The 15,800-nt window shown below is 60.0% G+C and overlaps 1 protein-coding gene across 1 annotated transcript; it reads right to left on the bottom strand.

The window, feature by feature from the left end:
- Window positions 1-328: 328 nt before the first annotated feature.
- Window positions 329-13,485, bottom strand: RAB4B (RAB4B, member RAS oncogene family). The gene is made up of 8 exons (XM_065420750.1): window positions 13,449-13,485; window positions 5,868-5,948; window positions 4,745-4,859; window positions 3,276-3,338; window positions 2,634-2,788; window positions 1,336-1,431; window positions 679-823; window positions 329-382 (listed from the first exon to the last, which is right to left on the bottom strand). Exons 1-7 carry the CDS (start codon window positions 13,462-13,464, stop codon window positions 708-710), a joined length of 642 nt encoding a protein of 213 aa, XP_065276822.1. The 5' UTR covers window positions 13,465-13,485; the 3' UTR covers window positions 329-382; window positions 679-707.
- Window positions 13,486-15,800: the final 2,315 nt, after the last annotated feature.

The following is a 15,800-nucleotide window of genomic DNA, read 5'->3' as shown; positions in this document are numbered from 1 at the left end:
AGACACCCCGCACCTGCCTAGCTCCGAGCAGCAGGAGACAACCCCAAACGAACCATCTCCCAAGGAGAACCCACTCCCCCCTCGCCCTGGCGTTAACGCTCCTACCCAGAGAGGCAATTAGCTCTGGGCGGCTGGCCGGGGCCCCGTTACTTCAGCGTTATCGAGCCGGGCCCGCGCCAGCCTCAGGTTCAGGGGGACGAGCAGCAGGCAGGGAGCGGCCGACAGAAGACACCGTGGCTGCATACAATCAAACGGGCAGTTTGCCAGAGGCCCGGGGCGGGCGGCTCGGGAAGCAGGGGGCTCAGCGAGCGAGGCACGTGGTCCTGGGAAGAGAAGAGAAAGTGCTTCAGCCCCGGGGGGCCCGACTGGCCAAGGTACAGCGCTGGGGAGAGAAGAGAGAGTCAGTCTCCGCGGCCGAGCAGCGTGGGCAGCTCCCACGGGGGTTTAGGGGATTGGACAGCTGCCTGGGAGGTGGGGCGGGAGTCGGGGGAGTACGGCAGAGAGAGACGAGCTCCAGCCTCTCCACCCACCCAGCACCGCGTGCCCCAGGCCTGCCCCACTGCTGGGGGGCTGTGGAGGGAGCCCGCTCCACAGACCGTCAGTCGTTCGGGTCTGGACAACCCGCCCCCCCAGGGCCGAGCCCGCGCGCACGTGGCTTCTCGGCTCCCCCCAGCTTACTTGCAGACAGACTCCTGGTGCCGTCACACTTAGCAGCTGCACGGCTGCTTGCTCTGTGTTTGGGCCCCGCGGGGCTGGCGCAGGTGACGCAAGGAGGTGTCTCCGTACTGGATACCTGAGCCCATCCTCTCGGGGTCCAGCTCACCTGGGCAGACAGAGCGGCGCTCAGCAGGGCGGGACACACGACCGTCCCTCCCCCGCCCCGGATTGCATGGGGCTGGGAGGGAGGAATCTTTACCAGGACCCTGCCAGGACAGGCGGGGCCCAGCCGTGGGTTCGCACCAGCCGGGGTAGTCACTAACAGACTCCAGCCTGACTCCCGTTGATGAGATCGATTCGGGAGCGACCGCCGCGGCGGGCTGGGAGAGCAGACACCCTGCGGGCACCAGAGACCCCTGCCACGGACTGCTGGGGCCGGGGCAGCGCCGCGCCCCTGGAGAACTGGGCCATACCCCCGCCTCCTGCCCTGGTTCAGAACACGCCTGGGGCGCTGGTCTCAGCCAGAGCCCAGACCATCATCGGGCTCTATCACCCTTCTTAGTCCTGGAAACCCGTTTCCCTTCCTGGCTGAGATGTTGAGGTTGGAAACACTCCAGGGGGAAGCGTGGGGCTGCGTCGCGCCCCCCCCGGGGCCCCCTGACAGCTCCAGCCTCGTACCTGATTCAATTTTGTTTAGTATGGTCCTGGCACATTTTAAGAAAGCTTCTTCCACGTTCTCCCCGGTCAGCGCGCTGGTCTCCAGGAACATGAGTTCTGCCGAGGCGGAGAGAGAAATGGCAGGAAGGTAACCGGGGGGCGGCTCCCAGCCCGATTCGCCACGGCGCCCACGCTAAGCCCGGGACAGCCCCCGCTGGGTGTCGCGAGACGCTGCTCGCCAGCGGGGCCTGCGTACAACGGGGCCTGACCCGGCGCCACTGCTACACACAGAACGGAGACACTGCTCGTCAGTGGGACCCGACCCGGCGCAAACCACGGAGTCTGAGCTCCCCCTCCTGGCCAAACAGCACCAGTGCCGGGGAGCGACTCGTTTTCATCCAGCCCCCTTCGCCCCGGGGCTCTGCAGAGCTCCGCCGCCCGCCCCGAGGGGCCCGAACGCAGCTGCCGCCTCCCCCCCAGCGCTCAGCAAAGGAGCGACCTGCCTCCAAGTAACGTTTAAGGAGGCAGGATGGGGCTGGGGCGGTACCCCAGGGCCTATGACCCCTTTTGGGACCACGGGCTTTTAATGCTGGCATGGCCAGGACTGCAGTGTTACCGCTCATGGGAAAGACAGGCCCTGCTAACACTGCGCCCCCCAGCACCTGCTCTGGGGCCCGCCCTGCCTGCCAGGGGAGAGTGCCCCTGCCGAGCCCCCCGCCCTGCCACCTGCCGAGTCCCCCAACCCCTAGCACTTCTCTGGGGCCAGCCCTGCCTGCCAGAGGAGAGCGCCCCCTGCCGAGCCCCCCGCCCCCTGCCCCACAGTGCCCCCAGCGCCATCCTGGGGCCAGCCCTGCCTGCCAGGGGAGAGTGCCCCTGCCGAGCCCCCCACCCTGCCCCCTGCCGAGCCCCCCGCCCCCTGCCACCACCCTGGGGCCAGCCCTGCCTGCCGGGGGAGAGCGCCCCCTGCCGAGCCCCGAGCCCTGCCCCCTGCCGAGCCCCTCATCCCCTGCCACCACCCTGGGGCCAGCGCTGCCTGCCGGGGGAGAGCGCCCCCTGCTGAGCCCCCTGCTGCCCAGTGCCCCCTAGTGCCGCCCTGGGGCCAGCCCTGCCTGCCCCCACACCACTTTCCATAGCTCCGTACCCTGCTGGCCCTGGCCTGACGGGGAGATCGCAGGACACTTGCACAGCACTGAGGCCTGGTGCCATGGCAAAGCAGGCAGGGGACCAGAACACCCCCTCACCCCCGCACAGGGAAAGGGCCAGGCAGGACCGCGTCACAGTCAAAGCTAACGACCCCCAGAGCAGCCCCGGCTCGGTACCGTTCTCTTGCGCGAAGCGGGAGGCTTCCAGGAAGGTCACTTCCCGGTCCGCATCCAGGTCCTTCTTGTTCCCGCAGAGGATGATGACGATGCTGGGGCTGGCGAGGGTCCGGGCGTCCGTCAGCCAGTTAGTCAGCGCGTTGTAAGTCTCCCGGCTGCAACACAGGACAGAGGGGGTAGCGGGGGGTATCCGGCAACCGGGCACGTCTCGCAGATCCCAGATTAGGGGCTGCCCCCCAGGCCCTGCTCTTCCAAACCCCACTTGATACGGCTCGCGTCCACCTTCCCCCGGCAGGGGGTTGTTTGACGCCTGCCAGAGGGGTCCCTGTGCGGCGCCCGCTGCTGGCAGACCTCGGCCGCGGGCTGAACGGACCCGGGGGGCGTTCCGACGGGGCCAAGTCGAGGAGCAGAGCAGAACAGAACCGGTTCAGCTCGGCCGCTGGGGTGGGACCGGCCTGACTCGGATGCTCATGGGGGGGCTTGTTCCGGTTCCGTTTCTGTGGCTTTAATCTAGTTCTGTCTGGAACCCTGCCCAGGGAGATCACGCCGTTCCTGGGAGCCCCCGGGGGGGGGGGCGCGCCAGGGCATCGCCCCGAACCACAGCCAGGAGAGTCGTCCTCCCCCCCGGCGATGAACACTCACCTGGTAATGTCGTACACCAGCAGGGCCCCGGCTGCACCGCGGTAGTAGCTCCGAGTCACCGACCTAGAGGGCGAGGAGAGAGACTCGGAGCGATCAGCGAGGCCAGGAGCTCGCTGGGAGCCGCGGGGGCCATTTCGGGAACAGCCCCGTGGGAAAGGGGCGGGGGGAAGGCGTCGGGCTGCTGGGTAACGGAGGAGCCGAAGGGACAAGCATGGCACGGGGTGGGTTTCTGGCGGCCACCCCAGAGCGGACAGGGCCAGTGTGGCTGGCTCCTCTTAGACGCCGGCCAACCTGCCCCAGGGCTGAGACGGGGGCTCGACCACACACTCTCGGGGGGGGGGGCTCCCCCCGGTGGGGTTCTGTGCTGTGGCCCCTACCCCACGGATCCATCTCAGACAGGAGCAACCTTCCATCCCCCCGGCTGGAGCCAAACAGGAACGAGTTCCTTGCGGCTGCCAGTGCCCCGCCAGCCCCTCACCCCAGGGACGGAGCAGAGGGGAAGGTCCTGCGTACCATTCCCCACCCCGCTGAGACCAGCCAGCCCCCGCCCGGGGCGGATCGAGGCCAGCGTCCTAGCGGGGAAAGGCCCCACACCCCAAGACCAATGGAAAGGAGGGCGTGTCTCTGCGCTGCCCTTGGGGGGTGGGTCCCCGATCAGAGACGCAGCCCCGCGGCCATCGTCCACACCCCTCAAGCTCTGGGGAGACCCTGCTGCCGCGCCCCTGGCCCCGAGCCGCAGCCCCGTGAGCAAGCAGGCTCAGGGACTGGGGGCTTTTTAAATCGCACACGGAGGAGGCTCCACAACAGGGAAAGCTACAAGCAGCCAAGCGTTAGGTGGCTGGGTGGCAGCAGGGTCTAGTGGGCAGAACACCGGGATGGGAGTCAGGACAGCTTGGCTCAGTCCCAGCTCGGCCACTGACCTGCCACATGACCTTGGACAAGTCCCCACCCTGCCGTGCCTCGGTTTCCCCTCCCGCCCTTTCTGGCGCTTGCCTGTTTGCCCCGTAACCTCTGCAGGGAAGGGACCGTGTCTCGCTGTGCAGCGCCGGGCACAATGAGGTCCCCAATCTCGGTTGGGGTCCGTTAAGTGCTGCCATAATACGAGAGCACAAATATGGTCAAGGCTCCAGGACTAAATCTAAGTACAGCATCCCTCTATCTGCACACAGGCCTGTCCTGTGTTACACCAGCGTGGAGCGTTGTGCTGTGCTGGTAACCACCTGCCATGTCCCGCCCCAGAGGTGGCTGCACCTCTATGGGTATGGGAAAAGCGATCCCTGTAAATCTCCGATTCCGCTTAACTCCCGCACGCAAGACACCCCTTTCGCAGGCTTCTGGGACCACTAACAATATTTTACCCCATCTCCAGATTTAGCCTGGAAAGCTGGCTGCTACGGCACACCTTCCTTGGACGACACTCCAGAGACATTTCAAATGCTCATTCGCTGGATAGGTGGATTTTTTTTTACCTAAACCGTTCTTGTCCCGCCGTATCCCAGATCTGCAGTTTCACCGTTTTCCCACCGACGTTAACCACCTTCGACCCAAACTCCACTCCAATCGTGTGGTTGGAATCCTGCTTGACTGGAGAAGGGAGAGATCCCAAATCAGTGACTGACCGAGAAGGCCCCTGGCCACTTAGGGGTCAGCTACAAGGCGGAGCCGCTCCGGAACCAGGAGCTTCCAGTCCAAGTGCTGATACCCGAGAGCACCAGTGACCTGCAATTGCTTCAATCCAGCTGCTGCAGAGTGACGTGGCGGGGGGAGTAATTTACATTATTTTTAGGGCTTCCTGAAGCGATACAATATGATCCAGCGCTGCCATGCAATCTCCCAGCCTGTGCCCAGCCCCCCGGAAGTCGCGTCACCTAAACAGAAAGCCATGAACGCCACAGCACCCCACTGCGGCAGCTTCAAAATCGAACGCAGGCAGCGGTCATAACCCAGCACAAATCTGCTCACATGGGGAGTCAAGCCTGCTAAAGAAGCAGCAGGGATGATGTGTCAACAACTAGCAGGTGTGTGCGGGTGTGGGCGTGTGGGTGTCCGTGCGCCCTTTTCATTTCCTTGGCACGGTTAACCTAGTGCACAACAATGTGTGAAAGTCAAGCGCTGGGCGGATTCTTTACTAACATGGGACGCCCCTTTGGGATACAATTTTGTAATTTGCTGAACACATGGAGGAAGCCAGAGCTGTGCAAAGACATTTGCAATGAAAACCACAAAGCAGGAGGGGTTTCACGTTGGATTTCCAGTTAGTCTAGTCGAGCCGTTTCAGTTTTCCCATTTAAAAAAAGAAGAAGGTGGTTTTCAAGAAGGCTGAAGTTTTAAAATGTCGTGATAAAAAATATCTCCACCACACGTTTGGAGGTGAAAACTCCCACTTCCGCCAGTTTCTTTTGTAAAGGCAAGTTCTGGAGCTGAAGGACAGACCGGAAGGCTAATTCAATTGTCTTTCTGGCAACAACTGTGCAGGGGAATCTTTCCCTTCGGATGAGTCCGGGGGGTCTCGGGTATTCGGAAACACACCGGAGCAGAACAGACGTCAGTTCAATATACAACAACACTGGCCACAGTAACAGGGCTACTCACATTTATTCTCTATAAACTGGTGCAGGAGACAGGACTTCCCAGTACCAGCACTTCCTATCACCAGGAACTTGAAGAGGAAATCTGAAGAACAAAATAAGCACGGTTGTAACACTCGAGCATGGGGCGGGGGCCGTGGGGAAGGGGCAGCACCTTCTGTTTAAGGGGTTCTGGGGAGGTTTACGAAAAGCAGAGCATCTTCTCAACCAGTCTTTAGAAATGTGCCCGGAGAAACATTACGAGCAGCGCTCGCCTGCGTCCAACTCCCCATGTCACCTCATTTCCCTGCGCCTCAGTAAAAGGGTTAGTGACGCTTCCTTTGGCCCATCTGTGTCTCGTTAGACTAAGCGCGCTGAGGCAGGGACAGTCTCATCCTAGGTGTACGTACAGCGCCCAGCGCAATGGGGGCCTGATCTCAGCTTGGCGTCTTTTGGCACCGCTGTTAACTTACTAAAGCATTATTTGCCCCTCATTCGGCGTTAGCCAGCTCCCTTCTGCTCACAGCGGGGCACGGATACCCGATCGGCACGCTGCGGCCATCGCCAGCAGCCAGGTGTGCACACAAGTATGACGACGCAGGAGCAGAGACAGAACCCCGCTCAGCCCGGAGAGAGGCCCCCAGGGGCTTGAGCCTGCCAGGTATTAAACTAGGCCCCGGCCCCACACCAGTACAGAGCGTGTGAGGTCACAGGTTCAAATCCCCTCCAAGTCTTACTGGCAGGAGGTGAGGTTATTACAGAATTAGGTGGCGTTCACAGGAGGCCAGTCAGAACAATCAGGGGCCTGGACCAACAGTCCTGTGAAGACAGTGGGACCGGTTACCTCAGAAAGGAGACGAGCGCGGGGGGGGGGGGGGGGGTGATAAAATGGCCGGTCTAGAGAAGGGAGACCGGGAGCTCCCGTTCGCCTTGGCTGGTAACTCAAGCACAACGAGACTCCAATGACATTCAACGGTGGGAAATGCACAGCTGGCCAAAGGACAGACTTTGCCCACACACCATGGCCAGACTGGGGAACTCACTGCCACATGAAGTTGCTGAGGCCAAGAACTTAGGAAGATACAAGAAGGGCCTGGACATTTATGTGCATAACAAGAAGAGCCAGAGTCGTCATAGTTAATGAACAGTTTGAGAAGGGTCATTAACCCTCCTCCTACCCCAGGGCTTAAGCAAGCGAACTATTCGAAACCAGCATGGGACAGAACATGGGCGCAGCTTATCCCCTGGCTGCTGCTGTCCTTGAAGCATCCAGCACCAACCACGGTCCGAGCCAGAACACAGGCCGAGACAGGCCTGGGGGCTGCTCCAGCCGGCAGATCCTCCGGAAGCACCTGCTTTGCCCAGCACCGGGGGTTGGGTCCCTGACCCAGCAGCACGGGCAGGGGGATCCAGGCCCTCGGCCTTTGCCCAGGGCGAACTGCAGTGCATCCTAGAATACTCAAGGAGCTAATAGAGGAGGTATCTGAGCCTCTAGCTATTATCTTTGGAAAATCATGGGAGACGGGAGAGATTCCAGAAGACTGAAAAAGGGCAAATATAGTGCCCATCTATAAAAAGGGAAATAAAAACAACCCAGGAAACTACAGACCAGTAAGTTTAACTTCTGTGCCAGGGAAGATAATGGAGCAAGTAATTAAGGAAATCATCTGCAAACACTTGGAAGGTGGTAAGGTGATAGGGAACAGCCAGCATGGATTTGTAAAGAACAAATCATGTCAAACCAATCTGATAGCTTTCTTCGATAGGATAACGAGTCTTGTGGATAAGGGAGAAGCGGTGGATGTGGTATACCTAGACTTTAGTAAGGCATTTGATACAGTCTCGCATGATATTCTTATCGATAAACTAGGCAAATACAATTTAGATGGGGCTACTATAAGGTGGGTGCATAACTGGCTGGATAACCGTACTCAGAGAGTTGTTATTAATGGTTCCCAATCCTGCTGGAAAGGCATAACAAGTGGGGTTCCGCAGGGGTATGTTTTGGGACCGGCTCTGTTCAATATCTTCATTAACGACTTAGATATTGGCATAGAAAGTACGCTTATTAAGTTTGCGGATGATACCAAACTGGGAGGGATTGCAACTGCTTTGGAGGACAGGGTCATAATTCAAAATGATCTGGACAAATTGGAGAAATGGTCTGAGTTAAACAGGATGAAGTTTAACAAAGACAAATGCAAAGTGCTCCACTTAGGAAGAAAAAATCAGTTTCACACATACAGAATGGGAAGAGACTGTCTAGGAAGGAGTACGGCAGAAAGGGATCTAGGGGTTATAGTGGACCACAAGCTAAATATGAGTCAACAGTGTGATGCTGTTGCAAAAAAAGCAAACATGATTCTGGGATGTATTAACAGGTGTGTTGTGAGCAAGACACGAGAAGTCATTCTTCCGCTCTACTCTGCTCTGGTTAGGCCTCAGCTGGAGTATTGCGTCCAGTTCTGGGCACCGCATTTCAAGAAAGATGTGGAGAAATTGGAGAGGGTCCAGAGAAGAGCAACAAGAATGATTAAAGGTCTTGAGAACATGACCTATGAAGGAAGGCTGAAAGAATTGGGTTTGTTTAGTTTGGAAAAGAGAAGACTGAGAGGGGACATGATAGCAGTTTTCAGGTATCTAAAAGGGTGTCATAAGGAGGAGGGAGAAAACTTGTTCACCTTAGCCTCTAAGGATAGAACAAGAAGCAATGGGCTTAAACTGCAGCAAGGGAGGTCTAGGTTGGACATTAGGAAAAAGTTCCTAACTGTCAGGGTGGTTAAACAATGGAATAAACTGCCTAGGGAGGTTGTGGAATCTCCATCTCTGGAGATATTTAAGAGTAGGTTAGATAAATGTCTATCAGGGATGGTCTAGACAGTATTTGGTCCTGCCATGCGGGCAGGGGACTGGACTCGATGACCTCTCGAGGTCCCTTCCAGTCCTAGAATCTATGAATCTATAAAGACCTCAGGGGCAGTTCTCGCCACGCTCAGAAGGGAAGGCCAGAAACAACACACGAGTTCGAATGAGACCAACGGATTTCCCAGAGTGCTCCGCGTCGTCCGCCCTCCTGCGGGCGGGCACTGGACAGAACCGGACCGTATTCCCCCCGCCCCCGAAAGCCTCCAGGGAGATCTCTTGGGCTGAAGTCCCATACGCTCCCCCCAGCCACCAGCCAGAGCCAGTTCCTTCCGGCTGCGGCGCAATCTCCGGCTCAGATTCTAACCTGCCCCCGGTGGCACGACGGTAAAGCCTAGAGACCCCCTTCTGCGGGGTGCCCCCCATACAGAGAAAGGCCTTATCTCCATGCAAAAGCCACGTCCCTTTACCTATGCCAGCCTGGTGATGGGGGAACACTCCTAGCGTGGGCCCAGTCACCCCGGCGGGACGTGCGCCGCACGGGAAGGGGAACGAACTGCCCCGGTAGATGCTAGCTTGAAGGGAGAACTGGCACCTCTACCCGAGCGGCAATCCCCGTAGCCGTACTCAAGCTCACGCTGCCGGTCGGTTCTCCTGTCAGCCTGGGTAACCCAGAGGCGGTAGCTAGGTCGACAGCAATTCTAGCCCTGTCTGCACGGGGGTCAGGTCGGCATAACTCTGTCTCTCAGGGGGTGGATTTTTCACACGATGCCGACGTACGCGCCCAGCGTAGACCAGCTCGCAGACTCCCATGGGTGGAAGCTGTTTTTAAGTCCCACTCACTGGCGCTTTGTTTATGGATCTAACGTCTTCTTTCATTTAACAGAGGCACGTTTGGAAGAATTTGCAAGCAAGAGTCATTGCATCGAAGCCCACATCAATGCTACTCGACTGGTGGGTCGCAACCGAAGGCAGCCGGGGGGCATAAGGCATTGACAATTCTGGGCCAATCTAAAGCCACAAAACCCTCTCTCTACCCATCCCCACACACCCTTCCCCTTCCAGGGCAAGTCTTCGCCCTCAGAATTACAGAGACTTATTCTCAACAATAGGTTTTTGGCATCAGATGAGGGGTTGCCAAGCGGAGCAGGCTCCATACGATATACGGAGCATTCCCTGCTCCCGCGCCAAATTACCACCTGCCCAGGTATTCACCCCATTTGGATCTGTGGACAGCAATTTTACTCCTCACCTAGGTAACCGCTCCATTAAAAACACATTGGGGGGAAAAGGCATCGGTCCGTGTATGGCCCCATGACTGTGGTATCCAAGCACCTCAATCTTTACCACTTGCCCATTGGCAGGAAAGCATTTTACAGATGGGGAAACTGAGGCAGGGGGTCACTCAGGGTCACAGAAGGCGTCCGTGTCACTCCCTCTTGTCACTGTTCCCAAGTCAGGCTGTTTGTTTACTCTCGGCCAGGCAGTTTCATGGTCTCTGGCATAGGAGCGCTGGGCACTGCACGTCAGCTCTGACCAGCCTCCAGCCAAGCCCATCACCTGTGTCCACAAAGGCCAGCTCGGGACAGCTCAGAGGAAGGTGCAAGAAACCCCGCAGGGAACAACGATGGAATAATGTACGCGCGGTGGGGAAGGGGAGAGATGCTCCTTGAAACGCCCCGATTTACAATCCTCTCCCTGCAGATGCTGCCGAGGGCACAGGACCCCACTTGTGGGGCAGGAGACAGTGGTGGTAGGCACCGTACCACGTAGGCCAAGAGCCAACAGGCAGGTACAGCCAGGGGAAGGTATCGGGATGAGCCGTGGTCTCAGCTACCAAACGTATCTACCTTACCCGGATAAATGTCTCGTCTTCGGCAGAACCTCGCTGTGTTTGAATCACAAACGCCCTGCTTTCATCGTGAGAAGTGTTCTCCCTGCTTCCCCTTCACTAGTTCAGAGACTCCACGGCCAGAAGGAACCACAGAACCATGGGACTAGAAGGGATCTCAGTAAGTCACCTAGGCCTGTCCCCCGCTCTGAGGCCAGGCTAAGTAATCTTGCCTGACCCAGGTCACAGCACTTCCCTGCAGCAATAATTCCTCTTTGAACAGAGCAGATCCTTTAGAAAAAGATCCCAGCATGATTTTAAAATGGCCAGTGATGGAGAATCCTACGCTAAAAATCAATGCTAGCTTTGAGAGAAAGGCTTCGCCCATTAAGCAAAACCATCTCCCTTCAATTATTTAGGTCCCATTATTATCTTGTTTACAAGGGAAATATTCGGGATGCTGCTTTCCCAGAAAGAAAAGCCTCAAGCACTGGATGCTATCTCCCAATCTTAAAACCCCGGGACTACGCCTCAAAGACAAACCTGGGCCCAGCAAACAGAAAGCCTTTGCCAGGTTTAAAGGGAGCTCAGTTATCTTGATATCTAGGCTATGAGCGAGTTCAAAGTCGTTTGAGCCATTGCACCTGCCTCTCTGCCAACTGCGGTCTTGTGATCACATTTTTCACGTGGCGCCGTCCGTGCTCGTGCGGAACACAACACAAACACAAGCGCAGGTACCGAGGAAACCGTGCAAACAGTGAAACTGACGATATGCAAAGTGCTGACCAAGGCACAAAGAAAAACAAGTGAAAAGAGATTCCCCTGCTCTCCCCGTGACGAACAGCCAGCAAGATTTCCGACAAAGGCGGTTTGAACCAAACTCTTCATCCTCTTGAAGTGCCCAGTAGCAAAGGTCGGCCTGTCGTGTTGGCTGGGGGAAGGGGGCGTGATTTTCTATTTTACTGGCCGAGTGACACCAGGCCAAGCCCCAGTGTGGACGCTAGTTCACTACTCACTTTCGCTCTCCCGGACAGCTAAACACGGCCAGTCGTCTGTACAGACAAGGCCTCAAGGCTTTATCTGGAATGCTAGCAGCAGCCTGCTGACTCCCACGCGGCCTGGGCTGTACTGAAAGGTGACGTCCCCAGGCCTTCCTCCAAAGCACCTTAACCCACGTTAGCCCAATTCAGAACCAGAGGCTTCGCGCGGAAGAAGAACGCCTGCCCGCACGGGGCGTTACGGAGCAAGATCCCCCCGTGCAGACAACCCGAGGAAGCGGAATTGTCGGGCTTTCCGCATGGGCAGAGGAGGTGGAAAAGTCACGTCTCTGTTCCTCGGTTAGCGCCCAGCCCTGCTGTCCCGCAGCACCGCTGGGTGCACACAGGGCCCCTGAAACGCAGTGCCTGGAGCGGAGAAGAAAAGACCTCCCATTGGCTCAGCAGCCTGTGCGCCATGTCCCCGCCGGGGAAGGACGAATCCGTCCCATGAGGGTTTGAACCTGGGACGCGCAGAGCTTGTTTGTTTACTGGGGGAGGGGGAAAGAGTTCCAATCCGAATGGTTAAAATGCCGAGACACCCCCATGTACCACCCCCAATTTCAGCTCATGCAAGCCGCAGAAGGCAGTGGGCAGACCACGGGCAGGCTCCCCCGGGGCAGAAATCCACCGCCCCTCGTCTGCCCCCCACCCCCCACATTTGGGGTACGCGCTTCATCTCCTTCCATTGTTAAGCGCCTGGCTCTGGGATCACACTCCTCGGCAGCGGGTCTCGCACAGGAAGTGATTTCCAGTAACGCGCAGGCCCTGCTGGGGCCCGTGTGATTGTGGGGAGATTGGCGCCCCGGGGGGTCATTCCGAGGGCAGGGCCTCTCCGCACCGGGGACTTTCCCAGCCCCCCGCCGGCACCATGCACAGACGCCAAACCAGGCCAAGGACGCTACTTTGGGGAGGATTTCTGAGGACAGGGCAGCGTTGCCAGGCCTGAGCCAATCCCCCAGCTGTCGCCTGGCACAGCCTGCTGGAGAATGGGGGGTCGCAGTGGGGCAGCTTCGCCCCAGCAGCACCCCTCTCCTCCACCCCTCCTGACACCCCCGACTCCTCCCAGTGCCACCCCCTCTCCCATTGCCCCCAGCCACACCCCAACGCCTGTCCTCCCCCTCGGTGCACCCCCACTGCATGCCACGCACCCCCGCCTGGCTTTAATACTAACTCAGATGGGCCAACCTCTCCCCCCCCCCCCCCCGCACAGAACCCCCCTGCCTCAGGCTCCAGCCCCTGCACTCAGCTCACCCCCTCCCCCACTCTGCATCCTCCCCCCACTGCACCCCCCTGCACTCAGCTCACCCCTCCCCCACTCTGCATCCTCCCCCAACTTCCCCCCTGCACTCAGCTCACCCCTCCCCCCCTGCACTCAGCTCACCCCTCCCCCACTCTGCACCCCCCTGCACTCAGCTCACCCCTCCCCCACTCTGCACCCCCCTGCACTCAGCTCACCCCTCCCCCACTCTGCACCCCCCTGCACTCAGCTCACCCCTCCCCCACTCTGCATCCTCCCCCAACTTCCCCCCTGCACAGAGCTCACCCCTCCCCCACTGCACCCAGCTCACCCCTCCCCCACTCTGCACCCCCCTGCACTCAGCTCACCCCTCCCCCACTCTGCATCCTCCCCCAACTTCCCCCCTGCACTCAGCTCACCCCTCCCCCACTGCACCCAGCTCACCCCTCCCCCACTCTGCACCCCCCTGCACTCAGCTCACCCCTCCCCCACTCTGCACCCCCCTGCACTCAGCTCACCCCTCCCCCACTCTGCACCCCCTGCACTCAGGTCACCCCTCCCCCACTCTGCACCCTCCCCCCGTATGGAGCTCACCCCTCCCCCGCTGCCCCCCCGCACAGAGCTCGCCCCCCCGCTGACCGTAGCTCTCGGACATGGCTGGGGCCGGGGCGGACGCGGCGACACCGGGGAGCTGCCGAGCGGAGCGGGCGCGATATGGCGGCGCCCAGGATCCGCCAATATGGCGGCGCCCGGCGACCCGGGCGGGGGCGGTGCTTCCGGGTCCGTGCGCGCTCACGCCGGCGTGCGTCTGACGTCACCGGAGGAGGGGGGTGCAGGGGCGGGGCTTAGAGGGAAAGGCTGAGGGGAGGGCGGGGCTGGAAGCCAGGACTCCTGGGTTCTATCCCCAGCTCGGGGAGGGGAGGGGAGGGGGGATTAATGGGGGGGCTGGGAGCCAGGACTCCTGGGTTCTATCCCCAGCTCGGGGAGGGGAGGGGAGGGGGGATTAATGGGGGGGCTGGGAGCCAGGACTCCTGGGTTCTATCCCCAGCTCGGGGAGGGGAGGGGGGATTAATGGGGGGGCTGGGAGCCAGGACTCCTGGGTTCTATCCCCAGCTCGGGGAGGGGAGGGGGGATTAATGGGGGGGCTGGGAGCCAGGACTCCTGGGTTCTATCCCCAGCTCGGGGAGGGGGGGGTCACCCTGGGGGGCAGTGAGTGTAACCTGTTTCCTGGGGGCTGGGGGGCTGCCGGGGGGGGGGGCAGCGTGTCAATGTCATGTCCCCTTCCGCCAGTAGGGGGCTGGTTTGTGTCCCCAGAATTCAAGCCCCCCCCCCGTGACCCCAATGGCATCAGGGGAGGGGGTGGCTCAATTCTGAGGCCCATCAGTCCCCCACGACCCCCACCCCGCACGGCCATATGCAGCTTCTCTGCCACCCAGCAGAGCATCAACTAGAGCAGCCCTGAGGCTGCTCTAAATGACACCAACGGCCGGGTGGGACCCCAAATCCAAGGGGGCTCCTGACCCCAACCCCTTTGCTGTGCGTGGGAAGCCCCCCAGCGAATGCCACAGGCTCAGACCCTCCCAGCGCAGGGATGGAGTAACCGAACCGGCTCTCCGTGAGCTGAGATCTGTCCACACACAAAACTGCTTTGCTTGGGGAGGAGGGGAGTAGGGCTGCCCACCCACACTGTGCCCCGCACCAGACACTGGAAACCTGAGCGAGCCCTGCTGTGCCAAGCGGGGCACGAGGAATTAAATCCAGCTTCGCTTCGCCCCTCTCCAGGGGATTACCGGCTTTCTCGCTAATCCCGGCACAGGGCTCCTCCCCCAGGCCTGAGGTGGGGGCGGTGTGTGGATCTGATATTTCCACAGCACCTCCCAGGCATGAACCCCTCATTCCTCACATCTGTCCGCTCCAGGAGCTAGAGCAGGTGGCAACCCAGATGGGGAAACTGAGGCACAGAGCGACAGCAAGAACTGAGTCCACGAGGGGAATTGGCATCAGAATTAGAACCCAGGATCTCCCGGCTCCCAGGCTGCTCTGGGACTCCCTCTCCAGCCATCTCCACTGAGCATGGAGACAGGGTTCGCTCTGCCCAGCACCGAGATGCAGCCACCTCTAGGGTGGAGCACGACGGCTCTTTATATGGGGATCTCCCAGCCAGCAAGGAAACGCAGCCATCTCAGGCGTGGGAGCGGGGCAGCTGTGTGAGAGCTGCACAGCAACTCTGCACCGAATCGTACACCTGGCGCTGAGATGCAGCCACCTCTGGGGTGGGGCGCAGGGGCTGTTTAATTGCCGAACCATGTGACATTTCAATGGGAAGGTGTGGCCAGAAGGGCGGCTCATCCGGAGAGGGGCCTTTCTGGATTGCTCCAGAGCCCCTGAGCACCAGGGATCCCATCACTCACACCAGAGCATCCCCCACGCCCCAGCCTCCCCGGGGCTCCACCCTGCCCTGGGAGCTGCCCACAACCCTGCAGGGACCACGTGGGCCCCGCTGCCACCCCCAGCCCCAGTGCTGCCCCAGTGGGGCAGAGCGAAGAGCCCATTCTGAAAACGCGGGAGGGCTGCCCCGGCTCTGAGCAAACCCCAGCCGGTCGGGTGCCTCCCCACGCCCACGCCTGCCCCCCACCCCCTCCGACTGGCAGCCAAACGGAGCTGCCTGCAGGCAGCCATAAGGAGTGGATGGTGGAACCGCGCAGCCCCAGGGCACACGTACCCGCAGGACGCAGCGAATCCAGACCAATGTCACCACAGTGTCGCCTCTGAACAAGGGATGGATGGGTGCTGGGAGCCAGGACTCCTGGGTTCTCTCCCCAGCTCTGGGAGGGAAGTGGGGGCTGGTAGTTAGAACCAGGAGGGTGGGAACCAGGACTCCTGGGTTCTCTCCATGGCTCTGGGAAGGGAGTGGGGTCTAGTGGTTAGAGCAGGGGGGGCTGGAGCCAGGACTCCTGGGTTCTATCCCCAGCCCTGGAAGGGGAGTGGGGT

Source organism: Emys orbicularis, chromosome 21, assembly GCF_028017835.1.
Source record: "Emys orbicularis isolate rEmyOrb1 chromosome 21, rEmyOrb1.hap1, whole genome shotgun sequence".
Classification (NCBI taxonomy): Eukaryota; Metazoa; Chordata; order Testudines; family Emydidae; genus Emys; species Emys orbicularis.
Note: the sequence above shows the minus strand (reverse complement) of the source record. Positions and strands in the feature narration are given on the sequence as shown.

Bases quoted from the DNA above. Each gene is read 5' to 3' on its own strand.
- RAB4B (XM_065420750.1), bottom strand. The intron at 4,860-5,867 runs GTGAGTAGCCCT...TCCCTTCTCCAG, and splicing joins CCAGTTTATAGAGAATAAAT to TCAAGCAGGATTCCAACCAC. The intron at 824-1,335 runs GTACGAGGCTGG...CTGTCTGCCCAG, and splicing joins ACTAAACAAAATTGAATCAG to GTGAGCTGGACCCCGAGAGG.